Source organism: Manacus vitellinus, unplaced genomic scaffold (genome assembly GCF_001715985.3).
Source record: "Manacus vitellinus isolate BGI_N305 unplaced genomic scaffold, ASM171598v3 scaffold_16_pilon, whole genome shotgun sequence".
NCBI lineage: Eukaryota > Metazoa > Chordata > Aves > Passeriformes > Pipridae > Manacus > Manacus vitellinus.
The window spans coordinates 15,079,108-15,105,415 of NW_021939189.1; the positions used below are offsets into that span (position 1 = coordinate 15,079,108).

At 40.7% G+C, this 26,308-nt stretch overlaps 1 protein-coding gene across 1 annotated transcript in view; it reads right to left on the reverse strand.

Moving 5' to 3' along the window:
* The window catches only part of THSD4 (thrombospondin type 1 domain containing 4), a 240,723-nt gene that overhangs the window by 182,106 nt on the left and 32,309 nt on the right, over positions 1-26,308 (reverse strand). The window contains exons 4-5 of the mRNA XM_025894836.2: positions 25,608-26,022; positions 6,784-6,886 (exon numbers count right to left, since the gene is read on the reverse strand). Of these exons, the coding sequence (XP_025750621.1) occupies positions 6,784-6,886; positions 25,608-26,022 (518 nt within the window). The remainder of the gene's footprint in view (positions 1-6,783; positions 6,887-25,607; positions 26,023-26,308) is intronic.

A 26,308-nucleotide genomic window follows, 5' to 3' on the forward strand; every position in this document is an offset into this window, starting at 1 on the left:
GTTTCAGTTAAAAATTAAATAGGATTTTCACTAATGTGTGAAAAATGGATACCTCACTGCCTTGGATAAGATTGCCAGTGAGCCTAAAGGAAATCAGAGCTCATATTCCATCAGAATTCAAGAGGAATGGTATGCCTGTACTTCCTAAGCTCTTGTCAGTAATTTCAGGTATATGCTTCAGGATGTTTTATATCTATCTTAGTGAAGTGTGCAGTATTTGAGTTGTAGCTAATCAACAAACATGATCTACTCATTACATTTCAAATTTCCCAAAAGTGTCTGTTGCCCCTTTGATGGATCTGCCTCCAGCATTTCACATAAAACAGGAAAAACAACCAAAAAATGACACCAAAAATAGAGTGCATGCAATTAAGGGACATTCTTCAAGAACAACCAGCCACAAAAGGGAATAAAAGCAACCAAGAAGATTTCTAACAGGTGGAGGCAAAAGAGAAGCAGGGAAGTATGATCTACTGCAATGAGAAATGAAGACTTCAAGCAGCTGCCTCGTGGAAGATAATACCTTGCAGCTGGGTGAGCTGCAACACAGCTGGATTATTTCTAGAGATGCTGTGTATATATTCACAGTGTCTGTGTATATATACATACATGGTCACGGTATACATGGATATCTGGATGGTCACTAACTACAAGTAAGTTACTTGAGAAAGTATAAATAAAACAGTAAGATGACTTCTTGTCCCTTGAGCGAAAACATTAGTTTGTTAAAGTATTGCACACAAAACTAAGAGAATCTAGTCCAGCACAGCAGGTCCTGAGCCACAGGGAATGGCCAAGCATTAATAAACTGGGATTATGTCACCTTTGGTTCTCAAGGACTGCATTCCTCTATCCAAGAAATCACAGGCATTCAGGATACACCTGACTAATCCTATGCAAGAATTACTAATTACTCTAAACTGAAGTTCCACTTCACTTAACCAGACATGAAAATTATGTTTCTGTGTATATATCAAACTTCACAACGTTTCTAGAATGGTTTTCTATCAACATGCAATGAAATCCAACAATGGAGACTGAATGAATACTTGCACTAATAACTTGCATATAAACAACATATATCTGTAATTTGTTTATACACATAACTCACAATTGTAACAGAAGAAGAAAAAACACACTAAACCACTGAAAGCAAACATAATACATTCAGGCTTGGCCCAAAATAGTCATTTACTTGCAACATTACACAACAGCCAACAGGCCACATTCCTCTCTGGCCCCAAAACTTACTGCCAAATTATTTGTGCATATTTGGTAGCTATATACTGTCCCATGTAATAACAGAAAATTTAGAAGCAACACCTAAAAATCTGAAAAGACAACAGAAGTGTTACTTGTCAGAATTTTCATACTCATTTAACACACTCACGAACACCTCCAGAAGGGATGTCCTGAGGTTTGCTGCTTCTGGTGGATGGTTTCTGCTGATCCACTGCTGAATGGAAAATACTCCACAAAACATCTTGGTGATGAGACTTCAGAACTGAATAAATGGTTTTCCTCACAAGCCCATACACCCCTGTCTGCACAAAGCTCAGCAAATGAGCCACAACCTCCCAAACCTGACACATGAGCACAACTGCCCTGTGCCCACAGGCAGGGTCTGCCTTGTCCTGGTCACTGCACTCCCTGCAACTCCTCTCTAAAGCCAAGCCCTCTGACTCCTGGGTACTTAATGCTACTTGAACCTCTCAGCACCTGATCAAGATTTTTAACAGATCAATTAGGCTTGTCTTCCGTTAATCACTTAAATCATATTAATCAGAGCTCATTAAGTGCCTTCAATGTCATCAATTGCCAGCAGACTGAAGAAGTTTCTTAGCACCTTAACGTCTTAAGTTAGGCCACTATATTTTGATCTGTCAGAAGAAGCTATTTTGTCATTCAAAATCAGTGAAATCTGTTGTTACAAAATCCAGTAAGAAAAACCACAAATCAATAAATGTAGCAGCTCTGCATTAGTCTTCACCAGAACCAGTTCAGTCTAACTCATAAATGCTTCTTACCTGACACAAAGTACTGAAGTAGCACTATTTGCTAGACACCTGTGGAAGTGATAAATTTCGGTTTTTTCACAGTTTATATTTATCACAGCTGTAGCTGGCAGACATCTATAGCTAGAAGTTATTAGAAGGTATTTTAAAACAAAATAATACAATAAATGATTTCACAGCATCTACCTGTACAGTGAGTTCTCCTCTGAACACAACACAGGCTTCAGGTTGGAGCACTGACATGAAAGTCATCTTAGAGAAAGAGTACCATGAAGTCCAGTGTGAAAACCATGCAGACCAAATATCCTCCCATTCATTCAGAGTTTGGATTCTGACAGATTCCAAGAGAAACCAGCTGAAATGGCCCACCCAGCCTGCCACAAGGCTTGGTGCTGACACCTGGTGCCTGTCAGCATCTTCCAGCTCAGCTGATTTTGAATCGCTCGTTATGGTGCCCATCAAGAGCTGGGTTTGGCAACAATGACTGGGGACAAATTTTCTTCCCACAGAAAATACAGCAGTGACATTAGTGCCATTCTACATACGGTGCTGCTGCTTTCAGCTACAGGAATTTTTATCCCAGTTGAAACTCAGCCTGACTGGAACGCTGCTCCAAAGAGCCATGTGGTGTATGGGCTCCATATGACTTCTGTCTCTCAGCAATAAACAGAAAAACACAGAGAAGTCATAAGAGGAAGCCAGACCTGGCAATTAGAAGTAACCAAACTCTGCCAGGCCTTCCAGGGATCCTCCTCAGTGCCAGAGCTCACCTGTGCTGGCTGACCCTGACCCTGACCCCGACCCCTGGCCAGGTGAAGGCACTGCCCTCGCGCCAGCCCCGGCTGACAGCAGGAGCTGGGGCCTCTCCACACCCCCTGCACGGCCCTGCAGCTTCCAGCAACCATCTGCCAGCAACAAGCTCTTCAAACAGCTCTCACGATCTGAGCATGGCTCTGTTCCTAGAAACTCGTCTGGCTACGTAGGGGATTTTAAGCCAAAGACATCTTAACCAAGTGGAACTAAATCATCTGTACAGACACCACTCTGATGATCCTTGAGCCACGTCCCCACTCCTTATTCCTTTTACAGCAAATGTCCAGTGAGCTCTAACACAAGTCACAGCTGCCCACCTGAAATCACACACACTGGGAACAGCCAGGATTCCCTCAGTCACTACAGTGTCAGTAAATAAGTGTCCTGCCCTGCAAACAAGTGCATTCACCTGAAAGGAGAGCACTGAAACTAGAGCTGATTTACAACAAAAAGCAAACAAAAACATCACTTGGAGGAAATGCTTGGTCGAGTCCACATTTTAGAAAACTTCCCATTAAAATTTTGCTCTAGAATAACAAAATGGAGGAAAAATAAAACAAAACCAAATAAAATCATTTCCATGAAAAGTTTGCATTCCTTTAACTGTGAGGAAGGGGGCAAAGCAGCTGCCTTGGCTGGTCCCCCCTGCACAGAGCAGCACAGGCTGGGAAAGGCCCCTGTCCCTGCAGAGAGCAGAGCTGTGGTGCCCTCCCTGCACAGGGACCTGTGCCTGCACAGGGGACACTCAACTGCTGGAACACAAAGCCAGGACTGGGACTGCTGCACAAAACAGGAGGACATTTTCAAACAGAACTCAATGCAAGAGTCAACCAGGATTTTTTGCAGTTGTGGATTTGAAAATACTGTATTTGACAATGTATTCTGGATGCTTAAGATTATCCAGGTATCCTCCTGAAAATGAAATATGAGACAGAGATTCTCCTGGAAAGGACTTTATTTCATCTTTAACCTTATACAGAATTTCTGACAAAAAAAATCTGCAGTTGTCTCCCCTCTCTCAACAAATGCAGTCATTCTTCACTATGAGAGGCTCCTGTGGTCAGATCCCCTCCAAGTTACCCTTTCCAACTATCCAAAAGGTTTTCTCCTTTCAACAGATTCTTTTCATCCAACCATCAAAAGGTTGTGGATTTTTCATCACAATTAAAAAAGAAAGTTAGATGAACTTAAGAGTTCAAATTAAAGAGTTCAATTATCAGTTATTAGTTCAGTAGATTTAAACTTCCTTACAGGTTTATGGTTATGTCACTGTGATGTTTTCCCTCTGTCACAGCTGTACCCTTCCTCTCAAATCCCACCCTTAGAGTTATCATATACTATTGGTTCTCCAACACAAACTAGGGTTTTTTCATTAAATACTCTAAGTTCACAGAGTTTATAGTCCCTTTAGTATGACTTTTTTAATAAAGACAAAAGTTTGTGTTGGAGCAGCAGCAGATAAAACGGGTTAGAAATGCAGCTGCACCAATCTGAACAAGGGAGAAATAAAAATATGTGCATTTTTAAAAAATAACAATAATTACACAACTCACCATCAGGACAGGGTTGTAAATCACAGTTTAGCTGCCTTTATTGATCCAATATAAACATTAAGAGCAAGCGGTGCTGTGCAGGGGAGGAAAATGAAATGATCATGGCATGTTTTAGATCCCCTGATTCATCTTTCCTGGCACAAGACAGAATGAGTCTAAGCTGCTGTGTAGGAAGCAAGGAGATGGAGGTGGGCTGAGATGGCTCAGCATTGGCTCTGTCCTGTCAACAGCAGCTTGAAAAGGGATGCACCAAAGCTAATACATCACAAGTCTTTGGGGCCACCTCATAGAAGTCATGGTGTCTGCAGAACATGCCTTCAGCCATGTCCTTGCTGGGGTGCCAAACTCTTTTTTGTGCCTAAATGTATGGTACAAAGTGCCACAGTTGTACAGCTCTGAAACGTCCTTTTGGGCAACTTCACAAAGCCAAACATGACTTTAACTAAAAAAACAGTAAATATATACTGATGTTCCCAATTGGAGGTAAAGGGGTGTAGCTCTGCAAGAGTTCACTACACCAGCAACAGATAAAATGAGGACTGAGGCACAGCTACATTAGAGACAAACATTATCAGATCAGCCAGGAGTTAGATACCAATCTACCTTAATCTGCACTGACTATGTAAAAATAGGTAACAGCAATTGTGGATCGAAGCTGTTCATCTAAAGGAACTACAGAGAGCATGCCAGCGTGCTGAGCACCCACACAAATGTCCATTTCTGAATAGAGGAAAAAGGAACTTCACATATTTGCAACATTTCTTGAGTCCCCTGAAAAATAAATGAACAATGACTTCTAATACTTCCTTCGGCACATCTTTGGAAGGGTCTTTATTGATGCAAAACAGGCATTTTGCCTCTGTGTAATGAGGCAAAGGACAGAAGCCACAGAATGCAGTCCAGCAAGGGGTCCTCTCAGTCCCCAGAAGCAATTCAGTGACAGCAGCACAACTGCCCCCAACTGCAGCCCTGCACAGATGTATTTCCCACTGCTTTCACTTCAAAACTTAGTATCAGGCTCTAGACTGCAGGATAGACCTGGCCTCAGTTTATTACCCGCAAAAAATCACCACTAACAATCCCCCTTTTCTCCTTCCAAACCTATCAGGAAGAAGAGAAAAGGAATGAAAATATGAGAACCATGCAGAACCCCTCCATTACAAAAGAAGCTTCCTCATTCCTTTTCCAAGTCTCTTACTTTGCATCTCTCTTAAAGTTTGGAAAGGGACTCATCATGATGAGTTAAGGACTGAAGGAAGGTAAAACATACACAAAGCAGTAATGACATCCTCCAGCAAAGAGAAATCCCTGCAAACTGACTGTAAGACATTGCAAGTTATGGCATTACTCTGCTTAATTGTGTGCATTGTATTACATGTAGCTACTTACACAGAAGACAGTAAAAGCTGTATTTAAGAGACACTTAAAAAATACAGGTAATAACCTTCCTTACACTTTGCCTTCTGAAATGTAGCAAGAATAAGTAGATGGGCCTAGATCCTGTATTTTCAAATTTTCAAGGTAGACTGTGCCTCCACTGGGAGGAGACACATGGACCAGAACAGCCTCAGAACCACGAAGACAGCTCAGCCAGTGGATGTGTTTGTCTGAGCATAAATCCTTTTTGGTCTTTGGAGTTTTGTGAAAAACAACTTTTAAAAATGTAATTTAAAACAGAAAGACAAACTAAATTCCTCAGAATCCAGAAGCATATTTGAATAATTAATGATTTGCCTCATCTGAGGCAGTGGGCTCAGCTCTTGTGTACAAAGAGACAAACAAAATAAATAAGTATTACACAAACCATATTCTCTTACTGAGACTTTATCATCCAAGGATTAGGACTCTAGAGGGGTGGTAGAGCACTACTAGAGCTGCTGCTGCTTTGTGTTCCAAGACAGTCAGTCCAACATGCAGCTGGGGAAGTCCAGAGCACAGGTATCCTTCACACAGTCACCATCCCAGCTTCAACCATATCATTAGAAAATACAAATTCAACAGCCAGAGTCCTAATATGAATGTGTAAGCACCACAAGTCAGGTGCTGAACTGGTATAAAGAAAACCCCTCTATTTACTGAAATGGAGCCATACTAAGCCTTTGTCATCACAAGTAAATAGAGAAAAAAAGAAGACAGTTAACAGTGTAGTCGCTGGTGCTGAACCACTATACTGAGCTGATGGTATACTAGTCAAAGTAGGACTTACATGCCTTCATTCCTGTAAAAGATAAGAAATATTGATGTGAGATTATCTAATTGTCTGCCCATGAATAAATGTAGCAGACAAATAGAGGAAAATGAGCAAGACTCAAATCCTCGTGGCTTCCATTGAGTAAAAATCACATTTGGCTTTCCAAAACACAATCTGTATAATAATGCAAAACCAAGTTGTCTTCCCTTACCTTCTGCAAAAGGTTCCCATTCATAAAATCGACCCATAAATGGCTTGTTATTGTATGATGCACATTGCACCTCTCTAATATTTCTGCTGCTTTCAGGACACATCTGTTTAGATAAAAAAAAGTCACATTATAATCAACAGCAAAGTTATTATTGCCTTCTTATTAAATAACTTCAGAAGCTTAATGAAGGCATTGCAAAATTCTAATCCAGGTGAATGATAGAAACATCAGGAGACTCCTTGTCTTTAAAACAGTGTGCTTTTAAGTAACAGTATCAAAAGTGCCTGTAGAAGAAAATGAATTTGTGGAGTAAATGGAGCAACAGTTCTATAAAAAAAAAGTAAGGTTTTAATTGAGATGTCATTTTCCTCGGCAACAAGACAACACTTCAAGATAAAGTCAATAAATTAGATCAGAATTATTTCCTTTCCATAACAACCTCATATTTTTCATCATTCATTTTCTGGGCTCAGATTCAACAGAGTTGAAACACTTAACATACGAGCTTCCTTAACTCACTAAAAGCTGGCCACACCAGCTTCTCATTCTCATCCTGTGCTTCAACACCATATTACCACTTTTCCTCTTGTATTTCCACATGCTGGTATCACAGTCATTACATGACTGCATTTTAACTCGTGCCTTCAAGCCCTAACTTCAGAGTTCTTGCACCTGAAGAGTAGGAAGAGCTTCTTATACATAAGCACACATGTGTGCACACCCAGGTATTGAGGCAGGGCAAGTTCTCCAGATGGAAGGAACATCCTTTATGAGGTCACCTGCAATGCAAGCCTTTGGCACACCAGCCTTGTTTACATTTGAAGCAGATTACAAAAGTAAATACAAGTTAAATAGTTAAAATACTTAATTACTTTGTTCTGCCTGTGTCCTCACATTACTGCAGTTACAGCAGAAGCCTTCTCTGTGTGTGGGCACACACAAAGGGGAGAAAGACTTCTAGAAAAGGCAGGAGGTGAATTAGAACAGTTTCTATGTTTGGAGAAATAGGCAAGCTTTGGGCACAGATGCATTTTTTGGGTATCCTTTAGATAATCAATATGACTACTAAAAACACTATTCAAGAACAGCAGAAATCCCATGAAGAACTGGGCTAGAACAGCAGAATTTTTTTCTATATGACAGAGATTTCAAGGGAAAGTTGGACCTGATATTCTATGAAAGCAGCATGGCTAAATAACTGTGGTTTTGCAGGGAACAGCAAGGGAATCTGTAAGAACGGCTCTTGATGCAACTGCAAGTCAGTTCTTCTATATTTGTACAGTGGGAAAGATGGGTTGTCTTTGCAGGGAAAGCCAGCAGAGCAGAGGTCCCGGAGGAGTTCTTGCTTTGTATCCACCATCTCTGTAAGAAGATGCTTGTAAGTGGATCAAAGAGACGTCAGAGTCAAAGGTTTTCAAGTGGGCTATAAACTGTACCAAAGACATGCCTTGGGGGAAGGTTCAGGGACTACTTTATCTTCTATTAGAATCATGGTAACAAATCTTCTGGAATAAACACAGTTTCTGGCCAAGCAGCCATCTGTGCTTTGTTCGCCCACCCTTCTGAGATCTCCAGTACATGCAAATAGTGCTTTCCTCAACAAACCCTCTAATAAAAAACAAAACAAAACAAACAAAACCAACCAAACAAAAAGCCCTCCTTGAAAATAGGACCATGAGCCACCACATTGGAAGGGTGTGACCAAAAGTCTTTCTAGTGCCAAAAGCAGAAAGCAAAGTTTTATTCCCACAACTGAAATCCAGATCCTTCCATGTGTGGCACAGCATTGCAGCACAGTAATTCAGCCACAACCACCAACCAAGGCGAAGAAACTCACACTTTTCATGGAAACCCATTATTGCACATATCCTAAAGGGGAAGGGACAGAACCTGAGCTGGCATAAATTAAGGTCACTACACTAAATCACAGCAGAACAAACATCAGCTTGCACCAGCCAAGAACCCAGCCTGAAGGGTTTCTATTTGGAACGCTTTTCCCTTTTTTCTGGCACACGTTTGCTACCAGCCTATTGTGAAGTTTAGTTGTTTCTTGTTTTTCCTTTTCTGACCCTTGAGCTCATGCCCTTGTGTACCAGTATTTCTGGCTCATCAACCATTTCCTGTATGCTCTGCTCATACCAACTGCAGGCAATGTATGAATAAAAATATCAAAATATTCATGGCTGTTGCCAACAAATAGTGACACCCATCCCTTCTAAGATCATTTTCATATAGCTACAATTTCTGCTTTTAAACTTACTGACAGTTGCCCAAAGGACAGAGGCCCCATTGCTTTAAAGGAGAACAAAGGACTGACAAATACACTCAACATTGTGTGGATGAAGCCAAAATCAGAAGAAAAGGCTAACTCAGTAACACCCCTGCTACTTTAGGAGTCCCAACTCAGTTGCCCTTCCCTATTTCATTCATCAAGGTTTAATTACAATATAAAATTTTGAGTCAAAATTTGAGAGAGTGACCTGGTCTGCAAAAACGCTTTGCTTTATTCTTTATATAGATTATAACAATTTTTATTTTCAGATGTCTTCTAAAGTATTTTGTGAAAGAGTTAACTACGAAGTACAAGTAGCCAAAATTACTCCAATTTATGAATCACTAAGGTTTTAAGTGTTATATTATACTCTACATGCAGTTAATATCTATGCACCATTTACTAACCCCACCTAAATTGTTAATGCATAGCTGAATGAAGTGACAGTTTTATGCTGCCTGCTGCTCAGCCCCCCCGAAAATGAAACCCTTGAGCCTTTCTCAGAAGACTTAAAAGTGCTGGGCATTTTCTCTTGGCCTCTCTGCCTCTTTAGCACATCTTTAAGGCAGAAAATCACTAAAAGGAAAAAGCATGACCCTGTACAATCAAAAGTGAAGCTGCACTGGGGGGGTGTCCACAGATGCCCCATTTTTATTTATTCCCTGAGAGCACGACCTGTTTTTACACTTCTATTTAATTATTAATTCTGTCATATGTAGCTTGATTATAAAACTCCTAAAATACAGCAGCGAGCACCTGTGGGGAGAAGATGGCAACCCCAAAGAAAGCTCATGTTTACAATGTCTAGAGTTCATCCTTTGCTTCCCAGCTCACACTCAGGGCTGGGAGAACTGGAAGGTGACCGAGGACAAAACCGAGCTTACCCACAGCCTGAGGACAAAGCCAGGCTTACCCACAGCCTGAGGACAAAGCCAGGTTTACCCACAGCCCGAGGACAAAGCCGGGCTTACCCACAGCCCGAGGACAAAGCCGGGCTTACCCACAGCCTGATTACAAAGCCAGGCTTACCCACAGCCCGAGGACAAAGCCAGGCTTACCCACAGCCTGAGGACAAAGCCAGGTTTACCCCCAGCCCGAGGACAAAGCCGGGCTTACCCACAGCCCCAAGGGCTGCAGTGGGATCCAGACCTACCTGGGCTGGGCTCAGCTGGGCTCTGCCTGGCACTGAGCCCCTGCCCAGCACAGGGCAATTGGCTGTAAAAAGCAGGCCTGTTGGCATGTTTGCAGATGAAGAATGTTCCTGTGGCTAAGCCAGAGCGCTGGGATTTAAACAACCCAGATCTCTTTCCAAAATTTCCCAGAGACTTTTGGAATTAAGTTCACTAAAATATTTAACTTGCTGTGTGACTCCCCCTCGGTTCCCTCTCAGTGACATGGGGGCATTCGGGTTGTGCTGCCTGGTAGGGACTTGAAAACAATTTTTTGGTAAACAAAGTCAAATTACTTCAGTGTTTTGTTAATGACACATCTGGAATCATCTAACAATCATGACAGATGGAGTCATCTAAAGTTTTTCGTAGGTGTTGGGATACAGAAAACAGGATGACCTCTTTGAATGTTTGTAAAAAAGGAAATAAAATCTCCTTTTTAATCCATGTCTGTGGAGGTCAGAGCAGCAAAAAATATACTTTGCATCTACTAAGATAAATCTCAGATTCCTTTGTGTAGAGGCAGATATAAGTTGTCTAGAAATATATACCCTCTGGTGGGAGAGGGTTTTTTTAATTATTGTTCTTTTAGTTGTGCTCTGTAAAATTAGATACAGCATCTAGAATCCATAATTTCAAATGACATTTCTCCTGCTTAAAATGTGCTGCTTGGACAAACCAATGCTGTGAATTTAACATGTAGGACTGCATTCAGCAAAGTACCTTCAAAGTGCTGGACATTTTCACACAAGGTAAAGGTGCTTTCAGAACTTCCCCTGCTGCATTTTCAACAACCACGACACCTCAGCCAACTTTTCCTCCTGAACTTTCAGAATGTGAAAGCAGCAGCAGCAGCACAGCACTGCAGTGATGAGCCAGGCAGTGCTTAACACAGAGCATTTTAGAAGTATCCCTTCGTGTTTTGGGACCTCAGGCCAAATTTCTTGAAATGCACTGAGCCTGCTGTTGATAGTGACTTGTACTTCAGGAACAGCAGCTTTATTTATGCCTCAATTTCTTCTGAAATATGCAGGTATGAAAGTATTCTGAGGGACAGCAACACACAGTACTTGTCTTTATCATGTGCCATTAGAGCTTTCTTAAAAAGAGCTGCTGGTACAGCTAAGACTGTAAAACAAAGAAACCACCCTACTTGCCTTTTAGCTTTTGGGAAACATTCAAAAAGCATAGGTTTCTAACAAGTCTTTGACACTTTGGTTAATTAAAGAAGTGTTGGCAGAACACCAGAAAATTATCAGTCTGCCAGCAGATGTGGGCTCACATCTGCCATCAGCAAACCTGTGTCAGCGCTGGGCTGAGATAAAGCACTGCTGGAAATGTATAAACAGGCCTTTTTGGTCCTGAAACCACCTCTACAGGCAATTAAAACATTGACTAAGATTTTTGGCAACGTTTTGTTCTTATGACCTACAGTAACTGGCAAACTCTTTTTCCAAGGGCCCATGTTCCTTCTTGATTCTCCAGGCTCAGGCATAATTCACAATTAATATTCTCTATGTGTGCAATGCTACAGGTTAAATTAAGTCCAAGTAATTTAGTTGTACTCCAGCTTTCATTTCTGTAGTGCTTATATGTGATCATATTAATCCTTCGACATCCCAAAGGATAAACACACCTCCAAAGAAAAATAATTAAAATACTTGTTTCTGAAATAGTAATCTGCAGATTCCTCTTCCATTTTCAGAGCTCACTCTTAGCAGTAGCATGTCCTTGCAATATGCATATTCTACAAATTCCAGGTCTTTGCACAACAACTCACCATGTCTGTCTGCAGTGACCTTCTGCTCTGAACTGCCAGTGTCTTGTTCCTCCTGAAACCTACAGAAGTTCTATATCCATGTATGAAAGTGAAATGTGGGGTCCTTCAAATATTAATTCATCTGCTAAGTTGTTTCTCTTTGCATTGCCAAGGGCAGTGCATGGGCTTCAAACCAAGGCAACCCAGTTTTGTCTACCTGAACACGTATTGAAAGACAGCAACTGATGCATTTTAACTACTGAAGACTATTCCTCCAATAGTTCCAATTTTTAAAATGGTAACAGAACATGAAGACAACTGTCTGCCAACTAAAACAAAATAAAATTAAATAAGGTATGGGAAATATCTGTGGCACAAAATATCACAGGCAGATTTTTTTATTCAAAGGGAAATGATGCTCCTGAAAAACAAAAATATGCAAGAAACTTTAAAATGCATGCGAAGAACAGCTCTTCAGTAAAAATAGTGCTAGCCAGCTCTGGTTACAGCCCACAGCCACAGACAGTACACTATAAATGTGTGGCTTGACAAGGAATGAGAATTCCCATCTGTGGATGCAGGGGGATCTGCACAAGTTTACAAGAAGGAGCACCTGTATTGCAGAACTCTGGGTACTGCCTCAAGCCAGGAATTCACACCCAGGCTCTGCTGCAGTGGAGATTAAGCTCAGGAATGACAATCACCACAAACCAGTGCTGTGCTTTACTGACCAGAGAGAGATTCAACACCATCTCAGTCTATGGGAGCAAGGAACAAACAGGGGCTTGGGGCTTACAGCCTTTCCCCACTCCTCTCCAGAGGCTGCCTGTCACAGATGGTGAAGACCTTAGATGTGTGCACAACACAAAATCATTGTATTTCCACCCAAATCCCACTCAGCCAGCGATGAGTTTGTGTTTGGAAGAAGGAAGATGGTCCCTGGCAGAGCTGCCCACCGGGTCTGTCCCCGAGGTACCTCTGGCTCCACTGTCAGGGCTGGGCATGCTGTGAAAGTCAGAGCCACGTCCAGTCACACCTGTGCACTGAAGACTGTTTCTAGTCCTTTTTGATCCAGCAAAACCAGGTGACTATCAGCTCATTTCAAAGATGGGTTTTTTTAAAATGTAGTTACTGTTTTACTTTCCCAGACTACTTTTAGTGCCCAGTTCCCTGAGGGGAGAACTACTTCAGTATCGAGACAGGAGTTCACATAGAATATCCTTCACATGATCCCAATCAAGCATCAAAAGCTTGGCATTTGCAGCAGAAATCATAACTGCTTTGTACAACAGCTGCTCTCAGTCTCAGCAGTGGGATCACTTTTCTATATAAATATGCTGCATAAAAAAACCCCAGCAAATACAAGAATCCCTCCATTCAAATATCTATTTATAGCAACACTACATCATGCTCAAGGTGCTTAAGCTGCACGCTATTGCCTCATTTAGTGGGAAATCAATGGAAAGCTATTTCCATGTGACACAGCCTGGCTCAAAGTCTGACAAAGCCTTAACGTGGAAGGTTCAGTGTCTCATCTGCCTACATTGTTCAACTACATCTGCAAAACAGAGCATGTTTTAATAGCACTCTTCAGAAAATGGGAGGTTCGTGTACTAAGGACAGTTGTTTTAATATAATTATAGTAACTCTCCTTTATATTAGAAAAATCAGCCCCTCTGAAACCCCCTCCAGAAGGCACCACCAGTAGCAGCTTTGGAAGATTCAGAGACAAACTCATGTTTGATGCATCCTTACCAAAGTCTACAGACTTGAAGCAAAGTTGATATATCTAGGCCTCATAGTTTGCAGAAAATTATGCCAACGTGATAAAACACCTACTCTAGGGTGTCCAGCAGTATTTTATTACATTTTTTAAAAACATTGTTCTGGGAGCTGCCTATTCTTTCTGGACTGCAGGCTTTATGCCACGTAGGTTTCACTGCTTCACTCTTTTATTTTACCAGCTCCACCAGCATGCAGGAATAATCCTCCAACAGATTTCTATATGAAAGCTTCATCAATGTCAATGGAAATTCAATTGCAAGCATTCCACTTAAATGACTGGCCTTTGTGTGGGAGGAGGGACTACCTGAATGGTTCCAGCAGGACTGAAAGTTTAGGGAAGTTCTGATTTGTATTACCAGGATATTCCACTTTTTAATAAAAAATTCTTATTACAGCAGTAATCACAATATTTTTAGAGAATGATCTCTAGTCTAAGTAATAACCAGCCAACTGAAATGTCACTGCAGTGTTATATGAGGCAGAAATGTACAGGCAAATGTACAGATGTTGCTACATCCAGGGGGAACTGTAAGTCTGTTGAGAGAACTCATTTTGTTCTTTTTTGTAAAAAAAAAAAGCACCCTACAATGTGGAACATCATTAGAGCACTGTAAACACAGGTTAAAAATTACTGTGAGTTTGCAGGAACCCAGTGCACCAGAAATTACAGCATTATTCAGATTCTAGAGCTCTTGGTTCCATCAAAAATGAGTTTCTGCTACAACACACTCTTACACTGTTCCTGCAGCATATTCTTTCTCCCTAGGTCATATACTTAAAAAAAAAAAAAGAAAGGCACCTTAAACTAACTAGCAGATACATTTGTCTTATTTTATAATGCTTTGGTGTAGCTGCAGCTGGTAGCACTGTCCATTTACTGGGGAGTTTTTCCAGCTTTAACTGCTCAGACTAAAACTTTCCACTCCTGGTATCTGTCTTAGTCTCATTTTTTTTTTGACTGAAGCATTTCATCCAAGAATGAGTTTGAAGGAAAACAAAGGGAGAAGGGTTTTATTTTTTCCCATGCTTCCAATATTCTGATAATTTTTTTTTTCAAAATATAAGTGCCTGTTTTATTTTAATGAGTGAAATGACATCAGCCAGGAAAGTGTGTTGTTGGGTTTTTTTTCAAGAATGCATCCTGTGCCTTTTATATGGAAATCTACCTAAGTATAGCCAGGCCACAAGACTTAGAAAAAAGTGCTGATAACATACTTTGTACGCTTTTGGTCAAAACTTGTTAAAGTTTTGCAGCAAAACTGGTGGAACAATCTGTTTACAAGTGTGTTCCACGTCTGAGGCTCAAAGAGGCTGAGAAGCTTTCCAGCAATTATTGGGAGGTGCTCCTGAGGTCTGTTTGAGGGCAGAGACTGTTCTTTATAACCACTTGAGCCTGTTTCAGGCAGCATGGACAAAGCCAATGCCTGTACCTAAAATGCATGGAACACTCTGGAAAAACTTAGATATATCTTGGGACTGGGAGTCAAGAGAAAGCTTTTTTTTGTTTGTTTTAATGCTATAAAGTAAGTCACAGGACCTCAAAGGAAGGTTCAATCTCAAGTTAGAACAGACTGTCCATGCAATTACTATATAATTTGGCTTTTTTTGTCTGTGAGGTCCATTCTCACATGATTACATACCATTTTTTCCATATGATCTATGACTCATTCAGTGTGCAGAGTGGACCTACTCTGGGGAGGAGCCAGGAATATTTAATTAGAAGAGTTATTTACATAATCTCTGTCTCATTCACTATAAAACCCAGTAGGTATACAATGGACATACAGAATAAGGAACATGAGTTTCTGGAACCAGCTACTCTACCAGCTAATGAGGTAAAAAATGTCACCTACGGGGCAATTTATTTAATCCAGTCCTCTCCTAGTTTGTGAACTATGTACTTTCTCTTTTGGGGGTCTGACTGAAAACCTCTGGACCTGATTTGCAGATGAGCTGCCAAATCATAATTAAAATTTTGGCCAATGTAAATTTTGCTTTGACTATCATCAAGTAATAAATATGGTACTGAACAGGGGGAAAAAATCCAATCCAAACTACTCAACAAGTGGCACTAAATTATGGAACACTTCTTTTAAATCTCATTCTTCCACATCCCAGCTCCATTTCTGACAACACATTAGATCTTGCTATCACACAGCAACTTTGTGAATTTTAAAGCAAACACTGCAGTAACAGTATCAACAACTGGTCTTTGGAGAAGACTTTTCTTCTCATCTTCTGCAAGGAGCATTTCTAAGGCAGGGAGCCAAGGACTGAATAAAAAAGAGAATAACACTGAGTAGTGTATCACTCATAACTAAGCTGTTGATTTATGCAGGGACCCTGGGGTAAAATAATATATTATCAGATAATTAAACAGTTTTCTTAACACAGGAGTTACCATATGATTGTTGACAAAACTCCAGTTCTGAAAGCTCTAAATGGCTGCAGGTTTGACTTTGTCCTTTTAATGGTACTTTTCTGCTCCAACTAAAACCTCACATCATCAAAAAGATTGACATCAGGAAGTGACCCAAACTGAGGTGTCAAAACAGCCATCAGGACAATCAGGATTCCTTGCTGCCTTTAACAAATGAAGATGCAAACAGACATTCAGCAAAAGCAAGCAGGACATTGTTGACTGGCAAGTTACTGAATGCTGAAGCCAAAACCCAAAGCCAGTTTGCAGATCAAAGTAAGGGTTGTTTTCGTGGCTTCCTCCCCCCACAGATCACCCACTGCCTCCCTAACACTGCTGTGACACACAGAAAAAATGCAGGATTGGTTTTTCCACAAACACGAGTCAAGGGTTTGAAGAAAAACAGCCTTACCAACCTATCACTAGAACAAAACTCTGGTTTATTAATTACACTTGCGTGGCTCCACACGTGCAATATGCTGCCCACCAAGGTGTTATTCCTGGGCAAACACACAGCACACTGGATGAAGTACAAGCAAAGGTGAGACAGAGCACCACAGACTGATTTTATTTCTTTTTTTTTAATCTCACCACAGTTTTAATTATTTCTGGGCTTTGCATTGCTCTGTGGGCAGTTAGATCTTAATGTATCTTATGCAAAAGTCTTATTTAACCGCTCTGGGCACCACAGGGCATGTAGTGCCAGCTTCCTTCTTCACCACTTGTGGGGGAGAGGGTTTGGGCTGCCATTGCTCAGCTGTGGTTACACAAAGGAACACATGCTTGCTAGACGTGTGTTTATGTTTCCTAACTTTCTGCACGAGTTTTGGCCATTTGCTGCTTTCAAGCCCTGCTTAAAAATTCTAAAATTGAAAAAAAAAAAAAAACCCAAACCACAAAACTAAAAACTCTACTAACAGCACTGCTAACAGATCACTAGAACAGATCACTTCTCCTTCAGCACCCTTAGATTAATTTTGGCAGCTTCTCTGTACTTCCTTCTTCCTCTGTTCACCTTGGTGGGTACCAGAGAGGATTGGGATTGTATTGGCAGTACTTTCCCTTCAAGTTTCTGTATTCATGGAATTTATGCTCTTTTCCTGCTATCTGGTTTGAAAATGTGCCTTAACCTTGGTCACTGTTATCAGCAATACCTGAACTACAGTCCTAAAAATATCTGGAAAAAATTACTCTTTCCATGTGCCAAAGCAGATGCTGACATCTGACAGTGTTTTCTATACCTGTAATTCATGTAATTAATGGGAATATTTAACAAATGTTCCTAAAAACAACATTTAAAAAAATATTTGCAAATTAATCACAGGATTTCCCCCATCAAAGTTTCTAAACATCTGCAGCTTTCTCTGCTTTGAAAACCTGGATGCAATTAAACTGACATAGGAATAAAAAGCACATTTCTTGTTCAAATTAAAGGAGTGGTGAGAAATTACACACCGGAATTTCAGACAAAGACTTGTGTCACTATGAATTGACAAAAAGAAACAAGGACAAGCTGGAACGCCTTAAAATTCCTCCCACAACACTTGACTATATTGATAAATGATTTCTACTCAAATTTGCAATACCCTATTAAACAAAACTACAAATTCACCAGGAATGCAGCCATCTGGTTGCAGTCCAAATTTTCATTGATTAGTTTCCTCTTTAAAACTGGGCACAGAAATTACAACTGAACAATAACCAGGCACCTAAACCACCCTGTTTCACTGCAGAGTGAAAATCTGCTTCATTTTGACAAGCATCCCAAGAAGTTTCCAAATCATTCCACAGTATTTTAAGTGCTAGTGATGCTGTTCATAACTGATGAAGTGATTGCATAACTATGGATCTTTTCCTCTTTCCTTTCCTCCATCATACAAGCATTTCATTAACCCTCATAATTAGCCAGGTAACTTCTCAGACAGTTGCAATTGCCACATGAAACCTCATATTCATAGTTCACCAAGAAGTCAGGAAACAAATGCTTTAGTCAACTGAAGTGCATTTGATTTTGAGGCACTTAGACGAATTGTTAACATTTTTATGTCATGTTACTACTGCACATAAGTGAAGTCTGAATCTTCAGCTACTCTTGGACACAAATTCACATCAGGCAGCACACAGACTTCTCCAGCTTCACCATGAGACCCATTTAATAGGCTCAGAACTTCCAAATCAACTTCACAGAAGAAAAAGGCACCTCAGTGCTTCCTGCAGGATCGTAAAATACTGAAGTTCTACTCCTAACATACCTTCTGAAGTCCTGTACATTAAAAATCAAGGAGATCTATGTCATATTTAATGTGAAGGGATGTGTGGTCACTGTTTCAAAAGCAGTGCTGCTGTCTGTCGAGTGAACACAATACCAGTCAGCAGAGATGTTGCTATGGATTTTTCAAATTTATGATGTGAGTCTAAGTTCTTGTTTTATAACATTTGAATGCAAAACATGGGTGAAAGCAGTTGATGCCACTCATTACAGACCATAATGCAAACTAGAAGCACGTCACAGAATGTGTCAATCATAGAAAAGTTGGTTCTGCACAACACAAGGCAGAGAGTTAAGATGGTTTCATTGACAAATTATGGCAGTGTTGGCTTTTCTTGCCTTATAATTCCTCTAGGTGTAAAATGAACATTTAACTTCCTCACTGTGTTTAATAATTCCCTTGCATATTTAGTAGATTTTTATCACTGACACACACTTTCAACCTTTGTTTTCCAGTGGAATATTCCTGTTTTCTTGCCTTAAGGTGTTTATTCTATCCTAAGCTTCACTATACTTTATTTATATCTTATTGTCTTTGAAGAAAGTCAAAGATCCCATTGTTCCTGTACGTTTTTGACAGTGATCATAAGAACATTAAAGATCCCACAGGTCACTTCTCCCAGACCTGGACAACACAGAATACAACAGTAGCCATGTATACACTGGCTGCACCTTTCCCTTTGGTCTGTGTTTTTACAGTTCTTGGCACAACAGGGTATGACTCTCAGACTCCGAGACACTAAACTAGTTCAAAATAACTCAGATTTATCCAGGGAAGGAAGTAACTCAATTTTCAATTAAAAACCACAAGCCTGTAAACATTAAGGTTTTCTGAAGTGTGCGATTTTGGACTTATTATAAACATTTTACTAGATTAGTAAGTAATCAACCTAGTAATAATTCATTTGTGTAAAACAGCTACCTCTGTCACTGGCACAACTACAGAGCACACTTGTGGAATAAAACTCTTTGAGAGAGCTTCTAAAGTTACCCCAGCATACTTTTCCTAATGATTTAAGGCAGACAATTTCCCATAATTACTTAAATTCTAATAAGAACGTCATCATGCCAAATATTTTGCAATACAGTGTTCTCAGCTGTTGAAGGGGTTGTCATAAAGTAAGGACATAGAGAGGAAACAGCTGCAGCTCAAGAGCTTTATCAAAGATGTCTCCATGTGAATCCTTTGTACACAAATGACAATTGATAAACTACATTTTAAGAGAGGTGTCTCTGAGCCAGTGCCTGGTATGTTAAGCCTGTACTGGTGAAATGCATTCTGAACTAATATTTACAAAATCCTGCTGCAAATATCAAAATAGTCAAAGAAAGGACAGTAAACCCCACAGTAATGAAAGCTTTTAATAAGTTTCCTATACACCCACGGAATGTCAGACTACCAGACCTACACACAGTCCCACAGTGTTCACATGGAAAATTCCTCACATAAAGTTAAATTTCCTCAGGAAAAGATATGTCATCATAACCCCACTTTGCCACTTATGTCAAACACCTACTCTGTACAAATCTCAAATGAGAATAAATAAACCACACAGTAGCTCTTTGGAAATAAGAAGGAGCTTTTCAGTTTTAAAAAAGAAAGCTCACTTAAAAATACATTGTCTTTTGTTAGTCTTTACCTCAATACCTGAGCACCCCAACTACAATAAAGAGTGCACACTTGCAGAACCCTGTATCACTTCTGAAAAGACTAGTCTGGGAATTACATTTGCTGTTCCATACAAAATTAAACATTTCCATTCCTACCTTTGTTAACACTTGAAACCTTGGAAACGTTTCAGTTTCTATAGAGTGGAAAACTTTGGAAAAAACTGAAGCACCAGCGAGCTGGTGAATGGCCCAAGATCCCAGGTGCCAAGGGAGCCTGCCAATGCCTACCTATGTGCTCAGGGGAGAGAGAAAAGCACATCACTTTTTAATGAACTCAACATGTTACTGCAGGACTTTTCAATTCCATTTAATTGGGGGTCTGTGTCCAAAAAAAGCCTTTCAATGGCAAAGTTTTAACTCATACCAGTCAAAAGTAGTATCGTCATCATCATCATTAAGGTTCTTTGGGCAATTAAATATATTAATTTATCCCATCACAATAGAGTGGGGGATTGGTCCTGAGCCTCTTACTTCATCTCTTCAATTGTAAAACCTCTTTCCATTTCCAAAATTGTCTTTTCAGATACTTTGCATTCCCTGTTCAGGTGCTGTTCTCAAGTGCTCTACACACAGATTCAAGTAGAGGACTCTTATTCACAACCAAAAGCTGGATTTTCCATAGCTATGCTACCAGAATAACAGTATGCACAGCTGAAGGGTCAGGGCAAGAAAGTAAAAGTAATCACTGTTTTCTGATCATCTCTAGACACTTCTCCAAAACAATTACTTCTTGTTAAGTACCAGTCACATAAAATACTGAGAAAGACAACACAATGTAACTGGAGACATGACACTAATCCATATGAACCAGTAACTGGAAATAAACTGGACAAGCTCAGCAAAATTTTATCCATAAATATCTCAGTGAGCCCTCAACAATTAGCCTTTCATACATTTTACCTTGGGGTTTTTTTTGCAAATTACTATATAAATTGAGATATAAATTTGGTCAAAAACATACCTCGAAGACAACTCAGATTTTACATCCTTTTTGCATTGCTCTTCATGCTGAAACTCATATATGAATTTCCCTACCTGGTTTTCATACTCTTTGTTGTGCTGTAAGTGAATCATCAAAGAAGACACTATTTTATTTTATTTTATGGGTTTTCTGACCAGAGCATTGAAGTGGTCATAGTTACTGTGGGACCTCATCAGTTGTTTGGTGCAATTTGGAAAGTGGGAACTGCAGAAGAGGAGAGTTAACAAGCTGTCAGAGTAAACAGGGCCTTCAGGCCCGAACTCTCCACCAAGGACAATGTAGAATCCTGGAATGGTTTGGCTTGGAAGGGACCTTTAAAGATGACCTGATGTCAACCCCCCTGCCATGGGCAGGGACACCTTCCACCAGAGCAGGTTGATCAAAGCCCCATCCAGCCTGGCCTTGAGTATTTCCAGGGATGGGGCATCCAGAGCTTATTTGGTCAGCCTGTGCCAGGGCCTCACCACCTTCATCATGGAAAGATTTCTTCCTTATGCCCACTCTAAACCCACCTTCCCTTAATTTAAAAGGATTGCCTCTTGTCCTGACACTACAGGCCTTGGTAAAAAGTCCTGCCATCTTATAAGCCCTCTTTAAGTACTGAAAGGCTGCAATAAGATCTCTACATAGTAAGGATAGAGACATACTAAGAATTATTGTATTTACCAATAAGCCACAATTCACTGCATGCCTTACAAAAAAATAAAATGAATCAGGTAAAACTGACTTTTAAAAGGGGCACTGTGTATCATCAAATATACACTGCAAAACAAACAGTCTTGAATGTCCAGAGCCTTGAAAGCTTCCTTCTGTACACTGCCCAAGTGACCTGCAGCCTGGAGTTAATTCACAAATATATTCTCACACATTCAGGCACTCACAGAGAGCTGCTGACTTGGCAGAGCTGGAGACAATTAATTACAGAAAGTGCTCAGTAAATAAATGTTCCACTGGAGTTGCTTCCTTTGTTCTGGCGACAAACCACGCAAAGAAGGTCGCATTCGAATTCCACTTCAACCACACATCCAGATAATTCTCCTTCCTTTAATGCAGGGGGAAGTAAGGAAGATTTACTCATCAGCTCCCTATTTTGGAGGAGTGCAGACTGCACTGGAAGAATCTCATTCTACTGCAGGTAACTTATGGTTTGAGTTAGACCTGTTTGTGTGCAGAGCAGGGATGTTTCCTGCCTGTTTCCTGCCCAAGGAGGTGACAGGCAGCTGTGTGTTCTGAGGGGAGCATGTAGGAAAGGTGCTGAAGAGGGGAAGCCACTTGTGTAATGAGAAAATAGGTTCAAGGACCTGCAGGAACACTTGAACAAATACAAGCACTTCCGAGGGTCTCCCCGACCAAACCTCACAAGTTTAACTTTTATGAATCAAGCTGTCAGTCATGTAAAATGAGTTTGGCTATTAATGAAAAAACAATAAATGTACAATAATGAGGAAATGACCTAATGGATCGAGGCAGATTGACTTAATTTGTTATTAATTAACTGCCCTTAGGAGAAACTGTAGAGGGAGTGGCCAAACACCAGGATAATGGTTAACAGAATACCTTCAATAAATGAGATTTTCATTTTTGGCGTGCTCCAGGAGGAACTGAGGAAAAAAAAAAAATTAAAAGATGCTGTTCTCTGCTTGCTGGCAAGACTATTGGTACAAGTCACTGCTGATAAATTAAATTAAAGCCCGCGTGCAGAAGCATTTAATCAGAAAGAACAAGTGAACAGAGTGAAACACTATCAGCCTTGTTTTGCTCTCGTCCTGGCCTTTATACTCAAACTGTTCTTAGCTACTTCTTTTCTATAATTACATTAATTACCACATTCTAGGGAGAAAAATAACCCTGAACAGCAATTACAGCTTCAACAAGGGTAACAGAAATGTTACTAAATAAAGAATATCACTATGGAGAGTTCCACGCCTAGGAGAAGCTGCATCATCTACAATTTCCCTTGGCTATTAAAAGTCTCCTGCAATATAACCAAAGATTTCTTTATAACTGCATTTATGCCCTCAGCAACAGCAAAGATGCAGAAACAGTATGCTCACCTATGTTTTCTCTTCATCTGTTGAACACTTCCGTTTAAACAACAGATTCTAAAACTGACATGAAAATATTTTCATTCCTGTTCCCCTTCTACCAAAAGAAATTTGCCCATGGCCAAACCCCTCATCACACTGACCTGCCTACCTTGCCAGTGTCCAATTCACAAGCTCACTGCCCTCTGCTCTCCAGCCCACCTGTCATTCTCAACAAATGTCCTCTACAAGCCTTCCTTTGCCATACCTTGTCTGGGATTGCTTCTTTCTTCCACCTCATTTCTAACTTCCTCACCTCTCACCCCTTGCTCTCTGAAAAGACCTCTTTCCTGGAAGCGATTTTCTTACATGAAGTCAGGCAGAACACTGTCCAACTTTGTGCCCTGATGAGTGAGGGGTGAAATAAAGACTGGGGCATTTGTGTATTGCTTGGACACCACTGAGAAAATTCGGCACAGAAAACTTTCCAAATTAATGCCCATGCACTAAGGTCATTTCCCATTTCCTTCAAAAAACAGAAAAGTGTTTTTCAAAAGAGCAATTTGTACCAGAGACTATTCTCAGAGGCTCAAATTAGCTCTTTCATGTTTTCCATTCCAGACAAATACACTAAAGCTTTCTTGACATTAGGTCTCTTCAATCAACTGCTCTAGTCTCTATCAATGGATTTTATTTATAAATAAAGCAGATGTAATAACTGCTACCCTAAGAGGCAAAAAGGCACTCATCTAATTTGTGTAGTCATGTTTTTGTTATCCTGTGTTCTGTTGCTCCATCTCCACTATGCAGGCTTCCACTGAACATTTAAGGATTTTTAAGAGGCAGAAGAATCAGATGTGCACCCACCCAGAAAAATATGGCCTGTTCTGTCAACATATTGAGACCTCTCCGGAACATCCTGCTTCCAGTATCCAAATACAGGCTTCTTCATGTTTGCAACATTAGGCTAGATTAGGAGCCCAAATAAGATAAAATATTAGGAGGAGATACTTTGGGAAATACTAAAATGGCACAGGCAGAAACTGGAAATTTTAGCAGGATGAAAACTGCTAATGGGGACAAAGAACAAAACCTCACTCGCCTCCCACATACAATGGGAGGCTGCCCTGGAGCATGGAGCTACACCCAGCCAAACATTTCTGAATCAAGCAGCGAGAGAGTAAGTTTTATTTAAAAATTAACACAGAACAGATTTTCATTCCAATGAATTAGGAAGCCAAAATCAAAGCATGTAGAGCTCGAATGCTGGGAAAAGTAGTATCTGCCAGAGAACATACACAGCACCATGGAAAGATCCTGGAGTGATCTGGGCTACTGGGTGCTGGCTCTAAATGCCAGCTAGAACATGAGGGGCACTCACAAAAAGATAACCTTTCCTTATGGGATTGGGAAGTAGGCAGCCTTCATAACGTGGTCCACCTCAACTCCATTTTTCCACTTCTTTCATGAAAAAAACATTAAACCTGTCTATGACTGTGATGGCTTGACCTTGGCTGGATGACAGGTAAGGCTGCTCTGGCACTACCCTTCTCAACTGGCAGGGGAGAGAAACTGTAAGGAGAGGCTCATGAGTTAAGGACAGGGAGAGGTCACTCACCCACTACCAATCATGGGCAAACCAGACTGGATGTGGGGAATTTAACTGAATTTATTACCAGTCAAAATCAGAACAGGATAACAACAAGTACAACAAATCTTAAAACCACCTTCTCCCCATTCCTCTCTTTCCTGGACTCTACTTCCTCTCCCCCAGCAGTGCAGGGAGACAGCAATGGGGGTTATGGTCAGTCCAGCACAGGTTACCAAAACCTGGCCATGCAAACCCAATACACCCCACACTACCCTGCCTCTATGAGTCACATATTTGAGAATTATCATTAAAATCCACATTCACCACACAACCTTCAACATCAACAAAACAAACCAACCAACCAACCAAACCAAAAAAAAATTCCCCCCACAAAAAGATCAAAGTAACATTATCACAGCACCAAACAGAAGCGGATAATTTACACAAAAACCATCCCTTGCCCCTTCACCATAATTACAACAAAAATTCTCCACAATCATTCCACTCTCTAACATTGTTCAGTCCATATTTTGCTCCCTACCTCCCTCCATTACTATTCTTATTTCAAATTCCTCATATTCCCAGGTTTTGGCACCAAAAAGACCGGTTTCTCCTTCTATCCAATTAGAATTGTACATGTTGGTAGGTTAAGCCACTGCTTTAAATCCTTGCAGGTTTGGTTTTAAGGAACTGCAGTATTATGGATCTACTTTCAGTACTCCCTAAGACGCTTTAAAATAAGTTCACAAAAATTTTCATTAAATTAATAAAAAAAACAACGTTCGGCTTAACTCGACAATCATGTGAACATCTCCCATAGTGAGGAAAGCCATAGCTGTCCAACACATTAAATACAGGAAACTCCTCTGAAAAACAGACTTACAATGGTGTTGCAGAGTTTGTATTGCTTGTAGGTGCCCACGCACACGATGGCCGTGGCCCTTTGGGGCTGGGGCTGCCCCTGCAGGGCCTGGGCTGGCACAGGGTCACTGCTCTGGAACAGACTTGGAGAGGCAGGAAAGGATGGTGACTGATAAACTGAGGGTCCCAGGATCTGATGTCCTGCCTGAGGCCCACTTGCTTCTTGATAAAGGTTCCCATGCTGGACTGGAGGCCCAGCTGCTTGGCTGTAGGGGCTCAGGAGGCTGGGGCTCGGGTGGAACACGTGGCTCCTCGAGGACTGGCGCTGCCTCCGGAGTTTCTGAGGCTGCTGACCAGTGTCAGTTTGTAAAGGTAAAATGTATGGCACTTTGCCATATCCATACTTTCCCGGGCCAATAGGATTTCTGTTTCTGCTCCTGAAAAAAGAGAGAGAGAAAACAGTTAGTGAATCCATAAGCGAGGGAGCAGTTAGATATTTATACCTGACCTGTCATTTGTCAGAGTTATTCACTGCAAAGCAACAGGTAACCAGAAATTTCAACCTGTTTTCTGGAAAATATGTTCAAGATGCAGTCTTGCTTGATATATTGGGAACCTCTGAAGAAGTCTACTGGTTCAATTAAATTCTGGGCCCTCTTTGGCCAAGAGTCACATGGAAGTCACTGAGTGTCAGCTCCCAAAGGCTGAGGGTAAGGTGTGGTA